This window comes from Vulpes lagopus, chromosome 8 (assembly GCF_018345385.1).
Source record: "Vulpes lagopus strain Blue_001 chromosome 8, ASM1834538v1, whole genome shotgun sequence".
Taxonomy (NCBI): Eukaryota; Metazoa; Chordata; class Mammalia; order Carnivora; family Canidae; genus Vulpes; species Vulpes lagopus.
Genome location: NC_054831.1, coordinates 98,210,210 through 98,234,991, shown reverse-complemented (window position 1 = coordinate 98,234,991; position 24,782 = coordinate 98,210,210). Strand labels below are relative to the sequence as shown.

Sequence of the window (24,782 nt, the reverse complement as noted above, 5' to 3'; positions counted from 1 at the left end):
TGTCACATGTCATTTCAGATGTATTTGTGTGATCATTTTATTATGTCTGTCAACCCAATGTCAAATATCTAACCATGAATTTATTTAAATGGTGAATACATACACACACACAAACACACACACGTTTAAAAGATACTAAATGCACAAAGGTATAAGCTCAGATTACATATAACAAAAACTGTAGTCTTAAGTATTGCTCAAATCATAGAAATTTAACAGCTGGGCAGAACAAATATTTTAAAGGGAAATGCTATAGGATTTTTCCAAGTCAAGATATCTTAGAAATGCTACGACCCTGAGACAGGGAAGTATTGAAAGGCTAAAAGCAGGCTAATGTACAGTAGAGCTGCATCCATTCTGTCAGGAGTTACTCTTTGAATCGGTAAGATAAGAAAACCCCAATCAAAAGCACTCAGGAATATTCCTTGATCGTTAAATACAGAACTTACATAAGTTTTGTATCATAACCTTACACCACTTTCTCTAATTCTTTCTGGATAAATGTTTCCCTCTAAAACCTTTTAATTTCTTCCTCAAGGATGTTGACAAAACCATCTCCACTCACCTATATAACCACTCAACCACGCCATAACAGAGAACCACCTATATAACCAACCAGCAATTAATTTTATTTGACAACAGTTCCTTGAAATTATTCACGCTTTTCCTTGAAATTATTCACGCTTTTGTTTACAAGGTTCACCAAAATGTGCTGACCTTTTGAAGTCTGCACATCCACTGTCTGATGAATGTAAGTGATGCTTGAGAGTATGCAAAGTGTACATCAGCATCCTAAGGTACTAAGGGGAGTATGACAAAAGGGCTTATTTAAGCCAAAGGATGCAAAATGAGCCACAGTAAGAGAACTAAAAGCTGCTTGAGATCAAACTAATAAACACAAACTAAAAAGAGCCTAAGCACGAGAAGAAGGGAGAGACTGGAAGACAAAGAGCATTTTATAAGAGAAAGGAACCTGAGATTATGTTCATCAAGATAAAAAGCTCAGGAAAGATAAAACAGAGATTTGGGCTAAGGAAATACATACAAGCAAAGCATATGAAACCAGAGGCCAAGATGGTACACCATCCAGCACCTTCTAAAATCCAAGTGAAGTTGAGGTACAAACAAGAAGGACAGAAAGTGAGTTCTTACGGAAAACTGGGAGACAGAGTTCACTAACACTTGAGGACCGAAGTTTAGGGAAGTTAGCACAGCAATAAGAGTAGGAGCCTAGAAAGGGAAGTGTAAAGTAGAAGCAAAAAAAAAAAAAAAAAAGTAGAAGTATTTGAAAGAAGGTATTCAGAGCCCTGGGACCCCAGCAATGTGACTATAACAAATCTATCCCACACTTTTACAAATTAGAGGAAAAGCTATTCTCACAAATAAGGCCTCATCTCTGAGGGAGAGACTAACCACTTATTCTCCAAGGGCAAGGAGGAGCAGATAATCCAACAGAGGAACTATTTGTTGACTCTTCCAAGGTATGTCATTTGCAAAATGAACAAATCAAGTTGAATAGTACCTTTCAATGACAGCAGAGTTCGTTCTAGTGAACTTAGAACTGCAGCTTCATTGCCAGAAGAAACTTGTCGAAGGAATGTGTCTGTATGGTGATTCCACAGAGAGCAGGCAAAATTATAAATTCCAGAAGCTAACTGCAAAGAAATATCAACAAATTTGTTCACAAAAAAAAAAAACACATAGATTTCAGTAATCAGATCTACATAGTAATACATTTCATTTTTTATGTCACCTTTTAATCTCAGTTTTAGTCTCCTTTTCAAGGGGATGTGAAATAATTAAGTCATTTATCACATTTCAAACTTTTTTTTTTAATTTTTTTTTAATTTTTTTATTTATTTATGATAGTCACAGAGAGATAGAGAGAGAGGCAGAGACACAGGCAGAGGGAGAAGCAGGCTCCATGCACCAGGAGCCTGACGTGGGATTCGATCCCGGGTCTCCAGGATCGCGCCCTGGGCCAAAGGCAGGCGCCAAACCGCTGCGCCACCCAGGGATCCCCCATTTCAAACTTTTTAAGGCAAAACGAACAGTATTAGGGACCATTTGTTGGCTGCTGCAGTGTACACACATATACACACCTAAAATATTCGTTGTGCTTGAAACAGTACTTAGTCTAATGCCTGCACTGCAGTCTGACATTTCTATTTATTCCTTTTTTCTTTCACTGATATGTTGCAACACTCAGTTTTTAAGATAAAGACAGACTGTCACTGAGTGTAACACACATAAAACAATACACTAAGAAATACAAAAGAACGAAATTTCTGTGTCCTGCCAGTTCTATCCACGATGGTTTCAGGGCATTTTAAAGCGGGGACGTACAGACCACAATGCTTGTCAGGCTGCTTTCCTAATATGTACTGCTACTTACAAACCTGACTTTCATAATGGGATGCAGTCGGCCTCTGCCACCCAGGTTAACGCAGAGCCATTTTGTTTTGTTTTGTTTCAGAGAAGGTCTAAGAGTAATGCAGCTGAGTCTACAGGGCCATTTAATTTAAATAAAAACGAGATGAAAGTACATATATAAATGACTAGTTATCATTAACATACTTCAGAATGGTTTTTCTTATTCCACATAAAAGTATATCATTTCCACTAAACACTAGATTTATAGCAAGATTAGAAACCAGGCAGAAATGCAATTCTGTAAATATAAGAAAACTTCCATGAAAAAAAATTTCTATTATTTTAATTCAAAAAAAAAATTTTTTTTAAGATTTTATTTATTTATTCATGAGAGACACACACACAGAGAGAGAGAGAGAGGCAGAGACACAGGCAGAGGGAGAAGCAGGCTCCATACAGGGAGCCTGATGTGGGACTGGATCCTGGGACTCCAGGATCACGCCCTGGGCCAAAGGCAGATGCTCAACCGCTGAGCCATCCAGGGATCCCTAATTCAAAAATTTTAATGGCCTGTGCTTACAGGTGTAGGGTAAGAGCTTTGCCAAATCCCCCTGGTGACTTTGCACATATCTACATAGGCCACAAAGACAAAGGCTTGAAACTCAATTAATAGGACTACCAACAGGGATCCCTGGGTGGCGCAGCGGTTTGGCGCCTGCCTTTGGCCCAGGGCACGATCTTGGAGACCCGGGATCGAATCCCACATCAGGCTCCCGGTGCATGGAGCCTGCTTCTCCCTCCGCCTGTGTCTCTGCCTCTCTCTCTCTCTCTCTGTGACTATCATAAATAAATAAAAATTAAAAAAAAAAAAATAGGACTACCAACAGAACATATTACAATCCTCCTGGAAAACAAGAAATGGAAAGCTTGTAAGGAACTGCTACCAGGCCGTGTTCCTGCTCACCTCCTCACCTTCCAGGTTCTGATGAGATACAAGGTTTTCTGACCCATCCCCCTCAAAAGAGAGCTGCAGAAAATAAAACCACTTAGTTATGGTCTAGAACCAGCTCCTTAGCAATGGGGCATCCCACAATTTGCACCTGAGTCATTCAGTCCATATTGCTTTGGTCAACCTTTTAGGTAAGTGGAACAAAAACCACAGAAACTTGGTACCAATGTATCTAATCTCATTTCTCTGTCTAAAATAAGTAATAAATTGTCAGAATCTAAAAGGGCCTTTGTCTTTACCAAATGATCAGTAAAAGCTGGAGTAGGCCCTTGCTTGAAACAAGTACAGTGACTCCTTATTAAGTAGCTTCAGCATATTCTCAAGTACACATGGAATACTTCAGGGAATGAAATCAAGTTATTTAATCTTCATGTTTCATGACAGCCAAAATATAGGAGTGATAATTGTTTCAACACTGTTTTACAGCAAGCAGCAGTATCACAAACAGTTAAGGATCTAATACTGACATCAACAGGCAATAAGCTAATCTAATCCAATTTTCTAATCTAATCAGAAGAAAAAAACACTTCAAAAAACTTGTAAACTTTACTTATAACTATAGTGAACTTCAGTATTTTTCTTAGTAAGTCCTTTCTTAGAAAATGAGGTTAAATATATGTCTAGAATTGGAAAATCCACAATTTCAATTTTTATTACATTTACTGTGTAATTTTAAATTAGAGCATCCTACACTTTTCCAAACATATAAATCATCAAAATATGTCTGCCAGAAAAGTGAAAGAAAAGAAAGAGTTTTAGAGGCAAAGAAGGAGTAGTAATGATATATAAGACCTAAAAGTAAAGTTTTAAACTAAAGTATAATTTCTTATTGCAGCAAATATTTCAACAAAATAAACAAGTCTTTAGCCCTGACCATAATTTTTAGACCTGCTTTATACGTATGTAGTAAATAAAATTTAAGGAGTGCCATACCCCAATTTCAAATAAGAACAGAAGATTATTACACTCTAAAGCAGTCTCTTGCTCACAAATTACTTTTTAGCCCTCCTCTCCATCTCCTCCTCCTTAAAACTACTTGTTTCGCATTAACTTCTACACACAGATTTCATTCAAAATGTTCAGACGGATGTCTAAATAAAAATTTGTTTTCTAAAAAAAAACAAAAAAAAATTTGTTTTCTATCAGTGGATCTGAAGTCCCTTGAACTCTTGTAAAAGGTATTTTCAGGAAACAAGTATTTATGCAGATACTATTAACTACATGATAAAATTAACAAAGGTTACAAGAGAATAAGAGTAGACATTTACTGAACCTACTCTGCACTAGGCAATGCTCTCAGCCTTTTACCTTTATCACCTTATTTAATCATCACAATCTAAAAAGTAGATATCCCCATTTTACAATGTAGAAGTCGAGGTAAAGAAAGGTTAAGTAACTTGCCTAAGAGTAAAGAGCATAATTAATAAGAGGAAGAGATCAGACTGAAATCAAGGAAAGTGCTCAGAGCTTAGATTTTTAACTTCTCTGTTCTAATGCCTCTTAATATATAGTACATAGCAATTAACTACATAGTAATATAATAAAAGAAATAAACATTAGTTGTACAAATCCTATTTAAACTTTTTAATACCACAATACCAAGAAGATATTATCCCATACATTCAGAATAAATTATAGTAAATCCTGTTCTCCAAAAATTATGTAACAATTCAATAATGTCAGAATTTTCTTTTCATAAAAACAAAAAGGAAAACTGCCCCACACTACCTGAGATCAAAACTGCTGCTAATATGGATGCAATAGATTGTTTGAATCAGAATCTCACCTAACAAATTCTTCCGGAAGCCTTACCCTCCATGGTATAACACTCAACAGAAAAACATGTACTTCTGTTCTATTATTTACATGAATACCTATGCAAGACAGCTCATATAAACTGAACATTGTTCATACATAAATATATAATCTTTGTATGTATATATAATTTGGAGCAAGTCCCATTCATTAATCCTAAGAGTCATAGGGCTTTTTATCTAATTCCCAATGTGCTCCTCTAACACTACATGCCAGACTCAATAAAGAAAACAACAGCAACCCATTCCCTAGTTTCTCAACTAAAAAGTAAGATTAAGCCTGAGAAAATAAGCTGACAAAATGAAATCTGACACCAGCTGAAAAAAACAAAACAAAACATGTAAGGGATAATCTACCATCCTAAACCAACAGCATAATATAACTGAACTTAAGAGCATGATGGCATGGGGTGCATCAAATACAACACAATTCAAGAAGTGATGAAAGGAAAGAACCTGTTATTTGTTACAAATAAGGAAACAGCTCTCAAAGCAATATCAGGCAGTGAGGCTAGTACTACTGGAAACTTTTATTCAATTGATCAGGGGGCAGAAGCAAGGCGCTCACGAAGGCACTTAGGTTCAACTGCTCTTGCCTAGCATGTCAATATGCTGTAGCTGGTGCATACGTCCTATGTTCAAAAACTGGAAGAGAACTCTGCCCACTGGAGGAGACCTTAGAGTTATAACGAACTAAAGGTAACTTTAGCACAACTTTGGAGGCTTCTGCCCAGGTCCTCACTTCTAATCCTGCTCAAACTGGCTCAAGTAAGGGCTACCAGGCAAGAAGCAACTAGCAAGGGGCTCTCAAGTGAAACACCTAGAACTGTCGGTTCTGCAAGATAAAACACATTCCTCCCTTTCTTTTGTCTCCCTTCCCAGCTTTCGGCCCTCTTATATGAGTAACTTCCTGTTGCATTCTAGCTAACAAAAACATGTCAGATTAATTTTCAATATATTTTACAATAACATGAGCATAACATTAGCAAAATGGCAAAACTACTTTAAGTGTTGTAATTTTTTCATGCACTACTTCTGTTCCCGGAGAATCTCTCTATATAGAATTCTATCACCTGAATATGCACATTGTAAATTATAGTATACGTACCAAACATAAAATCCTCCCTACTCACTCCCAATTAAAAAAAAAAAAAAAAACCCAAAATATACCACAGAACATCTGTGTACACTGTACCACAGGTTCTTACTGTCACAAAAGTAAACAAAAGGAAGTTTTTCATTATGGTGGAATCAGTCATTACAGTAAAATTCCATTTTGCTCCATAAAATTGTCTTCTTTTCCTTTTACAGCTTTACTCTAATACATGTGTAAGAAAATTGTGTAATTCAGATAATCAAAGGTTCTATACTTTCTACTTTAAGCAACTTTCAGTAAATTTTGAAATTTTCAGCCCCATTTCTTAAACGTAATATCATAATATTTACAGATTTAAGGAAAAGTTAGATCTTTATTAATTCTTCTTGCTTTCTAGCCCTGAAAATTGACAATTATGAAAGTATTACTTTGATTAGTCATATAAATATGAAAAGCACTTAAGTAGCTTGGCACACAGCAGGTATTGCTCAATGAAGGCATAGAGCATTTAAGACAAAAATCAAAAAAGAACCAGTTGTACTGAGGAAGAAAATTTTTTTTAATTTATTTTTATTTTTCTTTTTTGAGGAAGAAAATTTTAATTGACATTCTCCTTTGTCTCCTATTCCATTCGGAGCTAAACACCTAGTTAAGGACATTAGGGGTCTATTAAAAATCTCATTCAAGATTCTTTTTAGCTGGCCTATAAAAAAAGGGCCTCTACACAAACTGGGATGGTTGGAATGAAGAAGCAGCAATGGCACAACACTTTCAGCCCAAGAGTAAAAGGGAAAAGACAGATAACGAAGGAGGAAATCACAAAATTTGTTTAGAAGCACTGTCAACTAGCCTATATAAACAAGTCCTGCCCTGTTCTACATGTCCCAGAAAATACCAACAGCTGTGTGCTCATAGATGGCTCAGATGGAAAAGGAGAAATAATGAAGCAAGCAGGCAAAAGAAAAACTTATCTTCCACGTTTTCTTTTTAAAAATGTGGAGGGAGAAGGGAGACAATTCAGTGAGACAATATAAAAATAAGCTATTTAATGAAACATTTTAGGTACCGGTTCACAAAACCACCAATACTTGCACTTTCTTTTTCTAAACCAGAAGAAACAGTGCCACCCACTGACTGCTGAGTGATTTTTAACCGATAAGTACAAAGACTTCATTCCTTGAATGTCGAAAGGGAACCATTACAGGAATTATTTCTTTTAGCATTTAAAATGTTCCTACACTTTTTTAGCCTCCAGAACACAGTTCTCACAATTTTGTCCTAAGAAACATTACCAATGAGAAACTTTCAAATCAAAGTCTTGTAATTCATCACTAATAGTGAAGCACAAAATTTTACCCATAATCTATAGTGTCAAATCTGCTTAACCTCAATCTCCTCAATAGTCATGATATAAAACATACAAAATCCTATAAAATAAATGAGTCAAATCTTTCCCCAAGTAGCATGGGGGAAAAAAAGGAAATGAATACTATTCTAAAGTAAATGATATTTAAAACACTTGACCAAATGTACCCATCTTACTCATTTTTCTGGCTCAAACCACTTGTTAAAGTCTGTTTGAACAATGTAGAAAATTTGCTCAAAGTATTGGATGGTACTAAATCACTATTTTTACTTTTCTTAGGTTAAGTACCAAAGTCTGCTACATCTAATTTTTATAAAAATTAAATGATTATAAACATAATAAGTATCTTTTTACAGATGAATATTCAAGTATTTAGTGATAAACCACCATTAAATCTTTAAATGTTTTAAAACAATTTAGGAAAAAAAGTGAAAAAACAAAAATAACAAAACACTAACTGCTAAATTTAAGTGATAGGTATGTGGTAGTTTATATTTTTCCTTGGCTTTCTGTTATGTTTCAAAAAAGTTTTTAAGTGACAAAAAAAAAATTTAAGACAAGAAAATTTAAAAACACATGTATGTTCTTAATGACAAAAACAGTAGTTATTTTGAGAGTTACCAGTTTTCTCTTTAATACAAGGCTTAAATATGAATTTGCTTCCATTTAACTATACATATATATACATATATACATATTTGATATACATATATATATCAAATCACCAAAACATTTCAGACAGAAGCTCTGGTGGGTACAAGATTTATCTTAAAAACAATTTCCAATCCAACTGCCAAAGTCTCTCAACCTGGTATTTATTTACTTTCACTGAAGGACGTTCCAAAAGACTGGTAACAATCTATTATCCACTTGTCTTTAAGTAAGCCCTCGTTTTCATTTCATTCTCAAACCTAACACTGGTACAGCTCTGGCCTGGGAAGGTCACTGTGGCCCTCCTTGCAGGTCCCTCAGGCCGTCTAACCCTAGCACAGCCACAGACCTATGTTCTGCCACTGGGGCCTAAATCTTGTTCTCATGTATCCAAAGAATCACAGTTCATAAAGAAACAGGGAAAGATGAAACTACCTCCTCCCCACTTGGGACCTTACCTGTGCTCACAGCTAGGTCTCAGCCATCCAATACAGTGACTGCCAGAACAGGAACCCAGTATGTGTCAGATGGACAGAACAAAGAACATTCTCCTTCAAGAGCAACTTGCAGAGATTCTAGCAATACATTTTTTGAGTTTTTATTCTCCTTTTTCTAAGCCCATTTTCGTAGGACCCAGGTAAGGGTTTGTATACTACAGAAAGGAGAAGCACCATCCTATTCAAAAAATCTTCCCTTATGTTCAGTGCATGGCTTTCTTCTTTTTTTTTTCTGGCTCAAGCTAGTCCTGTTGAGTCTTTCTCCTCCCTTAGAAGTTCCCACCAGAAGGTTCTTCTTTCCCTCCTATTAACATAAGCCTAGACACGCATACATACACACTCAAATCCCCACACAGGGTCAGAGCAGAAATGACCCTTTATAAGATCTGAAGCCAAAAAAAAAAAAACAAAACAAAAAAACAAAAAAAAAAAAAAAAAAATAAAAAAAACAAAAAAAAAGATCTGAAGCCATCCTTACATAATGTACTTTTTTATTTTTTTAGAGATTTTTATTCATGAGAGACAGAGAGAGAGAGAGAGAGAGAGAGAAAGAGAAAGAGAAAAAGAGAATGAAAAAGAGAAAAAGAAAAAGAATGAAAAAGAGAAAAAGAAAAAGAAAAAGAAAAAGAAAAAGAAAAAGAAAAAGAGAAAGAAAAAGAAAAAGAAAAAGAAAAAGAAAGAAGGAGGGAGAGGTAGAGACACAGGCAGAGGGAGAAGCAGGCTCCACGCAGGGAGCCCGACATGGGTCTCCAGGATCCACAGGTCTCCAGGATCATGCCCCAGGCCGAAGGCGGCGCTAAACCACTAAGCCACTGGAGCTGCCCACATCATGTGCTTTTAAAAGCCAATATAAAATTCGGCAGAGCAAGAGACAAGATCTAGATTCAACATGGCATTTGGTTAGGCAATAAGAATCACCCAAACAAAACCAAAAACAAGCTATTTCACCTGTCAAATGATTTACTTCGAAACACATTTATGGGGCACCTGGGTGGCTCAGTTGATTAAGCATCTACCTTTGACTCAAGTCATGATCTCAGGGTCCTGCAATCGAGCCTCGTGTCAGGCTCCCCACCCTGCTGAGAGTGCTTGTCTCTCTTCCTCTCCTCTTCTGCCACTGTCCCTCTCGTGCTCTCATTCTCATTCACTCTCTCTCCCTCAAATAAATAAAATATTTTTTAAAATTTATGTTGTAAGTAAATTTCACTACAATATAATATCCTGAAGGCTAGAGCTATACCATGGAAGTAGCACCTTGGTATTATCACATTTAACATTCATAATTTCAACTACTGGGAAGTTTCCCCTAGGGATTACACCATGAAGTTAGAGATTTCTAAAAAGTAGTACCAAAGTCTGCTACAAGGCTGAGCAATCTTACACTAACCATCTCAAAGTAGCTATGTGGTTCCATTTTGTTAGCTTATTTAGAAAACATACTAACTCATCAAGAAGACTATTCTGAAGGATGACTGGACTTTGAACAACATGAGGGTTAGGGGCAACTCCCACTTCCACACGCATTCAAATATTTGTGAATAACTTGTGACTCCCCCAAAACCTAACTACAAATAGCCTACTGTTGACTAGAAGCATTCCTGGTACCATAAGCAGTGGATTAACCCATGTATTTTGTCTGTCATATGTATTATACACTGTATTCTTTTTTTTTTTTGACGGAGGACATAGTTGATAGTTTTTTTTTAATAAATTAATTTTTATTGGTGTTCAATTTACCAACATACAGAATAACACCCAGTGCTCATCCCGTCAAGTGTCCCCCTCAGTGCCCGCCACCCACCCCCACCATATACACTGTATTCTTACAATAAATTGAGTTAGAGAGAATGTTACTACAAAAATAAGAAAAATTCATTTACAGAACTGTACTGTAAAAAACTCTGTAAGTGGACCTGCTCAGTGCAAACCTGTGCTCTGAGGGTCAACTTATACTGTAATGTGGTTTTCACCTTGCCTCAGTTTTCTCCTACCTTCATCATGCAAACAACATACACGCTATTTAGTGGGAATTTATTCATCATCAACCCTTCAGTTTTTAAAATTTCTAAGTTTTATTCTTGGCCACATAAACAACCTAACACGTATTTTCTTCTCTGGCAGATTTTAATAGCTTACTAAACGATGTCTGAGGGTTTATATCTTAGGACTTTCCCCATGAATGCCTTCCATCTCCCTCAGTATTGCATATATTTCTTGTATGTGATAAGCAATCAATTATCTGTTGACTCTGAAGCAGAAGAATGTAAGATTTATTCCTAACTTAGAGCCTAAAAAGATGTCTAACAAAACAAATCATAGAAAATGTCCTTTTCAGAGATTCATACTGAAGTAATTTTGAATGAAAGAAGTAGTCATGATTTGCTCCAGCAAAGAGGAAAAGCAAACAGAGCCACACCTCAGGAAAAAATAAATGTGGATTAAAGGTATATGGAGGTTAGACTGTCCTCTTAGCAAGATTACATTTGAAATTTACTGAACTGTTTATGTATCAAAATTGCACGGCAAAAATTGACAGGTGTTATGTCAAAAAAAAATTTTTTAAAGGAACAAAACTAAATACACAAAGGTCTTGGCTTTTAGACAAAAACTACATTAAAAATGCTAATATCGGGATCCCTGGGTGGCGCAGCGGTTTGGCGCCTGCCTTTGGCCCAGGGCGCGATCCTGGAGACCCGGGATCGAATCCCACATCAGGCTCCCGGTGCATGGAGCCTGCTTCTCCCTCCGCCTGTGTCTCTGCCTCTCTCTCTCTCTCTGTGACTATCATAAATAAATAAAAATTAAAAAAAAATAATATTATAAAAATGCTAATATCAAAAAAAATGCTAATATCTCTATCTAAATTATGCTGTAACCATCTCAAAACTTTCATGGTGCTTACAGAGATTAACCTAAAGTAATAAAGATTATAAATTCATATAATTACACAACTTTAGAACTGAAAGGATTTTAAAGAATCATAAAATTTAAGTGTCTTGCTCAAAATTCCAAAGCTGCTCTGCTCATAGAGAACAATGGAAAACATTTCTTCTCTGTTAATCTAAATTTCTAAAAAACAAGTGAAATATATTGCTTTCAAATGATCTTTTCATGTATTTTTAGGTTTGGGTTGCTTCACTTACCACATATACTTTTATGGATTACACATCATGTCTGCAAAATATTAACTGGTTAATACATTTATAATTACATTAGAATTGTGATTTATAACTTAAATTTCCTTGCTTTCATAGACTTTAGATCTTGATTTTAACAGTTAATATCAGTATTTTTATATTCAGGTTTCTATGAAAGCATACTGTTTTATAGAAAACAAATTCTTTTTTGTGTCAAACCAAGCTCAATTTCGTGACTGCAAAGAATTTTCTTTTTTTTTTTTTTTTTTTTTTTTTTTTTTTTTTTTTTTTTTTAAATTACTTCCTTAGATGAGGATACTATTCTTCCTTACTAATTTTTTTTATTTATTTACTTATGATAGTCACAGAGAGAGAGAGAGGCAGAGACACAGGCGGAGGGAGAAGCAGGCTCCATGCACCGGGAGCCTGATGTGGGACTCGATCCCGGGTCTCCAGGATCGCGCCCTGGGCCAAAGGCAGGCGCCAAACCGCTGCGCCACCCAGGGATCCCTGCAAAGAATTTTCAAATCAATTATTGACTGTAATATGTCCCTCTCAAAAGAACATAATTTATTTAATGTGAAAGAAAAATAAGATACAGTAACTATTGGGACAAACTGAGCAGCAGTTTACATTTTTAAGCGCACACTGCACTACTCTTCTAGAGGAACTAGCTCAACTAAGAGCTTACATTTTTTAGGTGGGAAACTAATTTAGTACATGAAGACCCTCTTAGCAGCATCATAGTAAAAATATTTTTAAAAGAACTTTCTCATACTTCAGATAACCAAAATGAGAGACAGGTTACTTTATTAACTAGCAAAACCGCTTTTTATAATATCTTCCTACATATACCACCTTCAATTAAAGTAAACATCTTATACCCCAAACCCATCAGACATGTCTCCTCTTGGGTTCCCCTCTATATGCTCCATGTTTCCAGGTTCAGCTGCTCCAGTCAATACTGAAAGATACTAAGCTAATTTTTTTCCAGATGTCTAAGTTTTACATATCCTCCCAAAACTCCTGCTCTTGAAAGTCTTACACTATGCTACTTCGAAATCTAGAAGGTACTAAGAAAAGTCTCCTATTTATTCATTTAACAAGCAGTTCTTGAGCACCACCCACTTCTATGCATTCTTCTGGGCTTAACAACAAGACTATAACAATAAAGGCTACAAATCCTCTCTCATGAAGCTCATGGTATAGTGGGTCTCAGAAAGATAAGTCAACAATTTTAAAGTCAGTGCTATGGAATAAGTACTGTGCTGGAAGTACACACAAGATGCTAGGAAGACCTATATTTTACAGTGTACAGAGAGGAAACAGCCTCAAACTACAAGAAAACTGACCAAGAAAGTAAAAGGAGTCAGAAAGCTAACAACACAAAGAAGCTATCTAGAATACAGCCTCTTATTAGATACAATTTATAGAGCCTTCTTAGGCTAAATATAAATTATCCCTAAAAACTGTAAAGCAACATATTAGAAGACAACCTGAGAAAACTGAACTATGAATTCAGACTTCTAAAGAAGGTACTCTTTCATAAAATCATTGCAACCCTCAACCTTCTAGACATTTGACTTGGGAAAACAGCCAATATAAAAGTAAGTAGAAGAGTGTAAGATTGAGATAAATGTGCGCAAAATCAGCAAGAAATTCACAGCAAGACCGGAGAGAATAAACAGTCCATTTCTTATATCTTAGCTGGGTATCAAGCAAAAGCAATAAGGACTTAAAAAGCAACCTTCAACAAAAAAGAATTTCTCTTATACTCAACATCTTTAGAAAAACCTAATATTGGCTATTTTTAAAGACTTTTTTTTTAAGATTTTATTTATTTATTCATGAGAGAGAGAGAGAGACTGAGAGAGAGAGAGCGCATGCATAAGCATGAGTTGGGGGGGCAGAGTGTAAGGAGAACAGTGGAGGGAAAGGAGGAGCAGAGGGAGAAGCAGACTCCTTGTTGAACAGGGAGCTCAACTGGCGGGTTTGATCCAAGGACACCCAGGACCACGACCTGAGCCAAAGGCAAACACTTACCAACCGAGCCCCCAGGTACCCCTAATATTGGCTACTTAAACTGACTAAGTTAAAAGTAGATAACCTAATGTGATCCTGGCTTAAACTCTGGTATATGTGATAATTATCTGGAAGTCTGTTAGAAACGCAAATTCCCAAATTATATCCTCAAAGCAAGGATTACAAAGGCAAATACTATTAAAAATACTATGAGACTAGTTATATGGTCCAGTCCAAAGCATTAGGTTGAACAATATGAAAACCACAACTTTAATAAGGTAAAAATAATCAAATACAAAAATGTCAAAGCAAGCAAGTGAACAAGGTGAAGTCTTTTCAGCAAATGATGCTAAGACACCCAATAAAGGGCTCTCACCAGTTATGTCAGACTCCTTCCCACATCTGCCCTACATACATCAATTATCCAGGAACATCCATTTTAACGTTCTATATTTCAACTCTATCTCTCACAAATGTCTACTTTATCACAGCTTCTTTTTTCCATCTGAACTTCAAAAGCCTCAAAACAGTCTCTGCCTTCAGACCATTTTCTACCAACCAATCCCTGCTTACTGGCAACTAAGCAATATTACTTGTCATATCAGTAGCCAGTTTAAAATCTTTTTACAGACATTTTTATACCAATAGCAGTTTTCATAATCAAATTTAACTATGTTAAATCACTTACATCATAAAACAATTTTCTATCAGCAGCCAGACGTTTGGAAGCCAGAGTCTTGGTAACATGATAGAAGGTAAGTAATGCTCTGTGCTGTCGAAGATCATCTTGGACTTTCACAGATTCTATAAGAGTGGGAATCAGTTCAGGCCACTGTCTAGGACAGTCCAATCGAGCAACTTTTGCAATCAGCACTGCAATCTGAGTTGCAATCTAAAGAGAAAAAAATTAATCATCAGAAATACACATATGTAAGCAAATCAACAGATAAGAAATGAATTCACAGTTGAAAATTATATTTTGGTTAGCTAAGACATCTGACAAAATGTGAGTAAAATTACTTAAGATGGTGGTTCACAAAGTATGGTCTAGAGAGGAGCAGGTTAAGACCTTTTTAGAGGTCTGCGAGGTCCTCCCTTTCCCTCATTCATCAGTATGAAGCTAGATTTTCTTAAATTTTTTTTTTTTTTTATGATAGTCACAGAGAGAGAGAGAGAGAGAGAGAGAGAGAGAGGCAGAGACATAGGCAGAGGGAGAAGCAGGCTCCATGCACCAAGAGCCCGATGTGGGATTCGATCCCGGGTCTCCAGGATCGCGCCCTAGGCCAAAGGCAGGCGCCAAACCGCTGCGCCACCCAGGGATCCTGAAACTAGATTTTCTTAACATAACTTTTCCCCAAATAATACATTCTAAAAGAGTAAATGAAGAAGCAGATATGAAAATCTAGATGTCTTCTTTTAAATACTCAGACACTATGGAGATATGCAAAAAAGCACAATAAGGATACTCTTCTCCTTAAATATTTGTTGAACTATGGTTCATTTTCTAAAATTCTATTACATTAACAATTAGTGGTTTTATTATTTTTAGTTAATATATTTTTAAATTTTTATTTATGTATTCATAACAGACGCAGAGAGAGAGGCAGAGAGGCAGGCAGAGACAGAGGCAGAGGGAGAAGCAGGTTCCTCACAGGAAACCTGATGCAGGACTTGATCCCCGAACTCCTGGATCATGCCCTGAGACAAAGGCAGATGCTCAACTGCTGAGATAGGGAGGCGTCCCTTTAGTTAATATTTTTAAATTTCTGTCTTAACTAACACAGTAAATATCAACAGATATAACACTTTTGAAATATTCAAGTTAAAATAAGTGTAGTAAACAATATCTTATAAAAATTTAAGGAATTTTTGTAACCATAAGCAAAACTTCTAAAAAAAATATCTCACTCTAAAGGAAAGAAAAAAAGTTGAATTGTGTAATCTATTAACTAACCAACTCAGGGTATACAGTGAGAACTGAAAATATGATGGATGAAGGAAACAGACAAGATATCTTGTAGTTTAAAAAAAAGGAGGGCAGTTTAGCGCCTGCCTTTGGCCCAGGGCGGGATCCTGGAGACCCAGGATCGAATCCCATGTCGGGCTCCCAGTGCATGGAGCCTGCTTCTCCTTCTGCCTGTGTCTCTGCCTCTCTCTCTCTCTCTCTCTCTCTCTGTGTGTGTGTGTGTGTGTGTGTGTGACTATCATAAATAAATAAATAAATAAATTTAAAAAAAAAAAAAAAAAAAGGAGGGCAGCCCCAGTGGCTCAGTGGTTTGGCGCCTGCCTTCAGCCCAGGGCATGATCCTGGAGTCCCAGGATTGAGGCCCATGTCGGGCTCCCTGCATGGAGCCTGCTTCTCTCTCTGCCTGTGTCTCTGCCTCTCTCTCTCTCTCTCTCTCTCTCTCTCTCTCTGTGTCTGTCATGAATAAGTAAATAAAATATTTTAAAAAAAAAGGAGAAGGGGAAATAACATAAATCGTTAAAATTAATTTCTAAGACTACAAACACGGAGATACTTGCTTTCAATAGTGTGTATCTTAAAACGACTTCTAAATTTTAAACTTTTTTTTTTTTTTTTTTTTTTTTATTTATTTATGATAGTCACAGAGAGAGAGAGAGAGGCAGAGACACAGGCATTGGGAGAAGCAGGCTCCATGCACCGGGAGCCTGACGTGGGATTCGATCCCGGGTCTCCAGGATCGCGCCCTGGGCCAAAGGCAGGCGCCAAACCGCTGCGCCACCCAGGGATCCCCGACTTCTAAATTTTAAAACACTACCCAAATATCACCAAATTTCTTAACAGAACTGAATCTGAAAATTTAAAACCCGTAAACATCACAAATGGACATCATAAAATGATCTTTAGTGACAAAAAACAAAAGTTGTTTGGGAAAGAAGTAAAAATTAAGGCAAAAGAAACAATATTTAGCATTTGTTTTCTCACTCACCTGGTTTACTGGTTCATTGAAGTTGGTGATTAGCCCTGCACGCAATGTAGACTTCTCCTCCTCTGAGAGAGCACTGCAAAAAGACTTATGTTTAGCATTCAGTCAAAACCTATCAGGCACAATACAAACCAAGTAAAAATTATTAAAATCAAAACACAAATAGAAAAAGGAGATATAAACATTGTAATTAACAAAATCACTCTTAAAACGATTATGATTAAATTGTCCAAGAACACAGGGTGAAAACTGTATTATTTCACTACAGAAGTGGAATTTGTTTTTTAAAAAATAACAAAGGGGGGATCCCTGGGTGGCGCAGCGGTTTGGCGCCTGCCTTTGGCCCAGGGCGCGATCCTGGAGACTCAGGATCGAATCCCACGTCGGGCTCCGGGTGCATGGAGCCTGCTTCTCCCTCTGCCTGTGTCTCTGCCTCTCTCTCTCTCTCTCACTGTGTGCCTATCATAAATAAATAAAAAAAAAAAATTAAAAAATAACAAAGGGAGCAGCACCTGGGTAGCTCAGTCAGTTGAGCATCTGCTCTCAGCTAGGCTCATGATCCCAGGGTCATGGGATCAAGTCTTGCATCAGACTCCCTGATCAGTATGGAGTCTGCTTCTGCCTCTGCCTCTCCCCCTCTCTCACTCATTCTCCTTTCAAATAAATAAATAAGATCTTAAGAAAAAATACCAAAGGGAAATCCTAGAACTGATTAAAAAAAAAAAAAAAAAGCAAAACAAAAAGGTAACAAACTTGAAGAAAGGTCAGTGGAAAACACCCAGATTAAAATATGAGAAAAAAACACTTCTAAGAGCACCTGGCTGGCTCAGTTGGTAGAACATGTGATTCTTCCTCTCTAAGTCATGAGTTCAAGCCCCACAAATGGTGTAGAGTTTACTTAAAAAAAAAAAAAAAAAAAAAAAAACGCAATCAAGGTGAACAGGAGAAAATAAAAAATGAAAATAACTAAAGGAATGCACTGAGACTAGCAAGCATAATAACATTCACTTTATAGGGATCCCAGAAAGAGAAGAGAGAAAAGAGGGCATAAAATGTATTTGAAGTAGCAGCTGAGAACTTCCTGAATCTTGGGAAACAGATATCCAGACCCAGAAGACACAGAGGGCCCCCAAAAGAAACAACCCAAAGAGATCCATGCCAAGACAAATACTAATTAAAGTGGCAAAAAAGCTGTAATATGAGATCAGTAAAATCAGCAAGAAAAAAGAAAAGTTACATACAAGGGAGACCCCACAAGGCTATAAATAGGGGATTTTTCAGCAGAAACTCAACAGGCCAGAGAAAGTGGCATGATATATTCAAACTGATAAAAGAAAAAAAAAAAAAAAAAACCTGCAATCAAGACACTACCCAGTCAGGCTGTCACTCAGAATAGGAGTAAAGAGTTTCCCAGACAAAAGTTAAAGAAATTCATGAACACTAAACCAGCCCTACAAGAAATGTTAAAGTGGACTCCTTGAGTAAAAAAGAAAGACCTTAAGTTGGAGTAAGCAAAGTGTTGGGACAAAAGCAGTAAAATTAAGTGTATCTATAAATATCAGTCAAGGGATTCACAAAATAATTTAAGAAACAAAACTAAGAACAAGAGAGACCAATCAAGGAACAGTCTTAACTATGGATAACAGACTGGTAGTTACTACAGAGGAAGAGAATGGGGGAATGGATGGTGTGATTACGGTAAAGGGCTAGATTAAGATTTTTACACTTATCATGAAGCACTGAGTAATATGTATAATTGCTGAATCACTATATTATACATCTGAAAATAATTTAACACTGTATTTTAACTGGAATTTTTTTTAAAAAAAAGGAATACTACTGGCAAAACAATATAAAACAATATACTCTGGAGTTTAAAATATATGTAGAATTAGGGATCCCTGGGTGGCGCAGCGGTTTGGCACCTGCCTTTGGCCCAGGGCACGATCCTGGAGACTCGGGATCGAATCCCACATCAGGCTCCCGGTGCATGGAGCCTGCTTCTCCCTCTGCCTATGTCTCTGCCTCTCTCTCTCTCTCACTGTGTGCCTATCATAATAAATAAAAATAAAAAAAAAATTAAAAAAAAAAATAAAAATCATTTAAAAAAAAATGTAGAATTAAAGTATTCAACATCAACAAAAAAAAGTAAGACAGGAAGACATAAGTGGAGTCAAAGCATTATAAGGTTTTTATATTACCTAGAAAAAATTAACTACTAATATAAGGCTAGGCTCTGATAAGTCAAGGATGCAGGTTATGATCTCTAGAAAAATCACTAGGGCAATAAAAATGTCCTAATAACCTTGCAGGAAAGAAACAAATTAACAAAAAAATTTCCTGAATAATCCAAAGAAGGGCAAGAAAGAAAAAAGGGGTGGAGGAAATAAAATGGGAAACAAGTAATGGATGACCGCTTTAACCCCAACTTTATCTGCAAATACAATAAATGTAAATCAACATAATACTAAAATTAAAAGATAACATTTATCAAACTGTATAAAAAACAAAACCCAACTATATTTGCTGCTTATACAAGGAACATTTTGTTTTGTTTTAAAGATTTTATTTACTTATTCATGAGAGACACAAAGAGAGAGGCAGAGATATAGGCAGAGGGAGAAACAGGCTCCCTCTGGGGAGCCTGATGTGGGACTCGATCCCAGATCCCTGGGATCAAGACCTGAGGCAAAGGCAGACACTCAACCACTAAGCCACCCAGGGGTCCCTACAAAGAACATTCTAAATAGAAAAACAAAGAAATATTGAAAGAAAAAGCAGAACAAGATTATACCATGTAACCATAAGATGGCTGATGTGCCTATATTAAAATCAGACAAATAAACTGAAAGCCAAAACACATTACTAGAAAAAAGAGGAGCATTTCATAATTAGGAAAAGGTCAATTCCACAAAAACATAATAACCCCTAACTTACATGATCTGAATAATATAGCCTCAATATACAAAGAGCAAAAACAGAAGGTAAAGAATAGCCAAGTCTACAATCATACTTAACCTATCTCTCAGAAAATGACTTTTTAAAAAAAGGAGCAACAAAACCCGTAAAGATAAAGAAGATGTGAAAGGTATTTAAGTGACAAATGGTTGACCTAACCGACATATATCATACATTACAATTCACAATGGCAAAACACGTAATACAATTCACAACAGCAGAACACATATTCCTTTCTTTCTTTTTTTTTTTTTTTTTTTTTTAACTTATGATAGTCACAGAGAGAGAGAGAGAGAGGCAGAGACACAGGCAGAGGGAGAAGCAGGCTCCATGCACCGGGAGCCCGATGTGGGATTCAATCCCGGGTCTCCAGGATTGCGCCCTGGGCCAAAGGCAGGCACCAAACCACTGCGCCACCCAGGGATCCCCACATATTCCTTTCAAGGGCACATAAAACATTTACCAAAATACCATATGCTGGACCATTAAACTAGACAGCACATTTCAAAGAATGAAGTCAGTAACAAAAAAATAACTAAAAAGCCCCACATGGCAGAAATTAGGCACTATACTTCTAATTAATGCAAAAAAAGCCCTACCTACCATTTGCTACAACATGGATGGAACTGGAGGGTATTATGCTGAGTGAAATAAGTTAATCAGAGAAGGACAATCATCGTATGGTTTTACTCATACAGGGAATATTTAGAAATAGTGAAAGGGACTATAAGGGAATGGTGGAAAACTGGGGAAAAATTAGAGAGGAAGACTAGCCATGAGAGACTCCTAACTCTGGGAAACAAAGAAAGGACTGCAGAAGGAGAGGAGGGTGAGGGAATGGGGTGACTGGATGACGGGAGCTGAGGAGTGCACTTGATGGGATGAGCACTGGGTGTTATATGTTGGCAAACTGAATTTAAATTTTAAAAGAAGAAAAAAAAGCCCCACTGTTTTAAATGCATATATAAGAAGTAAAAAAATCAATTATCTATTTTTCCATTTCAAAAAACTATAAAACAGCAAATTAAATTCAAAAAAGTAATAGAAGTACATTAAGCCTTATAAAGTATAAAGACTAAAGCAAAGATAGGCCATAAGATAAAACAGAATCCAAAAACATTTTCTTACAGGTGCAATGCCTGATTTATAACAAGGGAACCATGAAATGTGACAGAGCAAGAACACCTGCTGCTGTCCCTCCTTTGCATACACACCTTATAATGAAATCACTTCCAGGGCAGCCCGGGTGGCTCAGCGGTTTAGCGCTGCCTTCAGCCCAGGGTGTGATCCTGGAGACCCAGGATCGAGTCCCACGTCAGGCTCCCTGCATGGAGCCTGTTTCTCCCTCTGCCTCTCTCTCTCTCCTATGTTTCTCATGAATAAATAAATAAAATCTTAAAAAAAAAAAAAAAGAAAGAAATCACTTCCAAACAGATAATACACTGAGATGTGAATCATAAAACTTCTACAAGAAAACCTTGAATAGTTCCATAATCTCCGAACAAGCAAAAATTTTGTAAATGGGCCCCAAAAGAATTAAACATAACTAGCTAAATTGAATCTCATTAAAATTACGAATTTCTCTTCATCAAAAAACATAAGAAACTGAAAGGCACATGACAAAGTATGAAGAAATACTGTCAATATGTATTTTCAACAAAAGATCTGAGTCCAAAATATATAAAGTTCCACAAATCAGTAAGATCACCCATTTTTTTAAATGTACAAATGGCAGGCCCTTCATAAAACAGAATATCCAAATGACTAAGTATATGAAAAAGGTATTCATTGTCCATCAGAAAAATGGAAAAGTTACCTAAATGACAGATGAGAAAGACCAAGCATGCTAATGAGAACATAGAGCAAACGCCAACCCTCTCATGTGCTGCTGAGAGTGCAAATTAGTACAAATACTTTGAAAACCAACTGATCCTATCTACTAAAGCTGAACATACATGACAATAAAATGCATACTTATGTGCAATAAGATATGCAAGAGTTTTCAAAGAAGTATTATTTTTAATAGCCAAAAACTGGGAACTTAATGCCCATCAACAGAACAAATAGATATGCTATGTTCCTAAAAAGGAATGTTTTACTCCCACCTAAGAGCGAGCTTTTCATGCAACTCCATGGACAAATCTCACAAATATAGCACACAGGGGGGTGACTGTGAGGCACAGGCGAGAGGCTTCTCGGGCGCCAGCAACGTTCTACCTGGCTTCAAGTGGTAGTTACACGGATGTGTGTTCACGTAGCCAAATTTCAAACCCCACCCACCATTATGTGCACCTTTTCAGTTATGTTTCGTATTATACTTCCATAAAAGTTTCTTTAAACCTTAAAAGTGACTTATTCAAGGTAAGTAAACAAAAGGGGAAAACAAGATTAAGATGAACATTCAGGTGAAAAGAGTGAGAGCCTAAGGCAGGTCTATTCTTTGCCATGAAAACTGATCTCTTCAATCCTTTTATGACTGTGCTATACTTTCCAACTTGGATAGCACCATTCTATCATCAAACCCACAAGATAATGTTTTCTCCTAAAATCTTTTGCTTCAAGTGTGAAATTCAAGTTTTCTTACATGCCAGGAAGCCAGGTTCAAGAGATTTCATAATTTTAACTAAGAGATTATAATGTAGCAATTAGCCATCAAAATAGAGTGAAAATGCAAAAAATATATACATATTAAAGAAACACATCATTACCCTAGAGAAAACAGTTAACAGTTAACACTCTACCTTTAATTTCATGCACTATCATTAGATGAATTCAGATGATACTCCAAGCAGGAACTGTAGGTTATCTAATTAATTAGGACTCAAAGTTGCATTGTATATACTAATGACAGATAAGCTTAAATTAATCCTCATTCCACAAAAATAGTGGCAGGGATAGGAACTCCTTAAGATCAAACTTAGACAAGAACACAAGATGTTTTAAGTGTGCTATATTAAAATGAGTTCTATAACTAATCTCCGCTCCCTTGCTCCCTAAGTACATTCTTTTTTTTTTTTTTTCTAAGCACATTCTTATAATCCTTGCTCACTTGGTGAATTCATCTCCTTTCGAATTTCTATCTCAATATATACTAAAAGAAAGAACTTCGGATTTAACTACCTAAAATACCATGTATATCCCCCCCTTAATTTTTTATATTTAAACTAAACTCCAATGGCGTTTGGGTGGCCCACTCAGTTAAGTGTCTGCCTTCGGCTCACGTCTTGATTCCATGGTCCTGAGATCAGAGCCCCATGTCGGCCTCCCTGCTCAGCAGGGAGCCTGCTTCTTCCTTTCCCAGCTGTTCCCTCCTGTGCTCTGTCTCTCTCTCCCCCCATCAAATAAATAAATAAAATCTTTAATAAATAAATAAATAAAATTCCAGTTTCTAATTCCTTACGTGAAAATACAATCTGAAATATTTAATCATAATTTAATCTTCCTTCCAAAATTGTCATTTATAACCATATCCTCCACATAACTGTGAGAACGAATTGCACTTTGAGAGCCACCTAAACATAACTGGACAGAGCAGGAGAGAAATATGCACTGTTGCAATGGTTCCAGGAACTGAGTCACATAATTTATCACTAAATACTTCATTCCTCTCAAAATTATAAATTTTAAAGTAAGACAAAGGGTTTGCTTTATATTACAGTAACATAAGTGCACTCTTAAAATATTCTAGCTGCTTCTGATATTATTCAAGGGCATATTTACATGCACCTTGAAGTCCTCAAACAGGTTTATGTTTTTTAAAGGATGTACGAATCTAAGAACATAAAGAGCTACAGTGCCATCTACTGGAAAACAAAGACCACGTTACTTCTGTGGCAAAGTTCACTATATTGTATAAAACAAATTCCAGAGTCATGTCTAAATCGCATTTCCATCAACCATATAAAATGTAATTAAGAGGGAAGCCCCAGTGGCCCAGGGGTTTAGGGCTGCCTTCAGCCCAGGGTGTGATCCTGGAGTCCCGGGATCAAGTCCCACGTCAGGCTCCCTGCATGGAGCCTGCTTCTCCTGCCTGTGTCTCTGCCTCTCCCTCTGGGTCTCTCTTGAATAAATAAGTAAAAATCTTTAAAAAAAAATAAAATGGAATTAAGATAAATCTGTTCACTTAACCATCTACCAAGAAGTTACAACCGAATCTGATGAGATTACAAACATCTACTATCCCACCTTACCACAACAAAGGAAATTATGCCGAAGACTTGGAAATTAACATCCAGCTGGCTCAGAAACGACCTAGGACTTCCTTCCTAATGACTTTTTCAAAATTCTAATTTCATAGTTCTCTTTAAAAAAAATGAAAAATACTTTTTTCAACAGTACTCATTCACTAAGCATTTGTTCTGTGCCCATATTAGACAGCCTCAAAAGCAGAGGACAAGAAGAAATCCACAACCTCCCTCTGCAAATAAAAAAACTCATAGAGCAAAGCAATAATATGAACACCGACTTAAGGAGAATACTTAACTTCTTCAGCAGTTAACACATTTTTCTTTTAAATATCAAATGCTTCACGAATGTGAATGTCATCCTACACAGGGACCATGCAAACCTTCCCAGCGCTGCTCCAATTTTAGCATGTGTGCTGAAATAAGCACAATTGCATGCTTCCACATAGAGAACAAAGATTAAGCGGAACGTTCTTATACCTCCCTGAATCTGTAAAAGATTACAGTGGGAAAGGAAGAGTGATGAAACTTACTGAGGTGCTACACGTCTCCAGTAACGATCAATTCCATTCTTAAAATATAGCACAGCAAGCCACCTTACATTTATATCCAGAGTGTGGTTTGTGAAAATATTCTGTAAATAAAAAACACAGTATTAAAATTAACATGTCCTAAGTTAAATTACTATACCCATAATTAAGTATGGACAATACTTTAAATGTTTCAC

The 24,782-nt window shown here is 36.5% G+C and overlaps 1 protein-coding gene and 1 non-coding gene across 2 annotated transcripts in view; both read right to left on the bottom strand.

Annotated features, from left to right (window-relative positions):
- IPO11 (importin 11) overlaps positions 1-24,782 on the bottom strand; it is a 205,287-nt gene that overhangs the window by 148,761 nt on the left and 31,744 nt on the right. The window contains exons 3-6 of the mRNA XM_041766936.1: positions 24,589-24,689; positions 16,917-16,989; positions 14,654-14,857; positions 1,523-1,655 (exon numbers count right to left, since the gene is read on the bottom strand). Coding sequence (XP_041622870.1) covers positions 1,523-1,655; positions 14,654-14,857; positions 16,917-16,989; positions 24,589-24,689 — 511 coding nt within the window. The remainder of the gene's footprint in view (positions 1-1,522; positions 1,656-14,653; positions 14,858-16,916; positions 16,990-24,588; positions 24,690-24,782) is intronic.
- On the bottom strand, positions 24,382-24,484 carry LOC121498332. Its single transcript, XR_005989718.1, has one exon. It is a non-coding gene; the product is annotated as a U6 spliceosomal RNA (small nuclear RNA).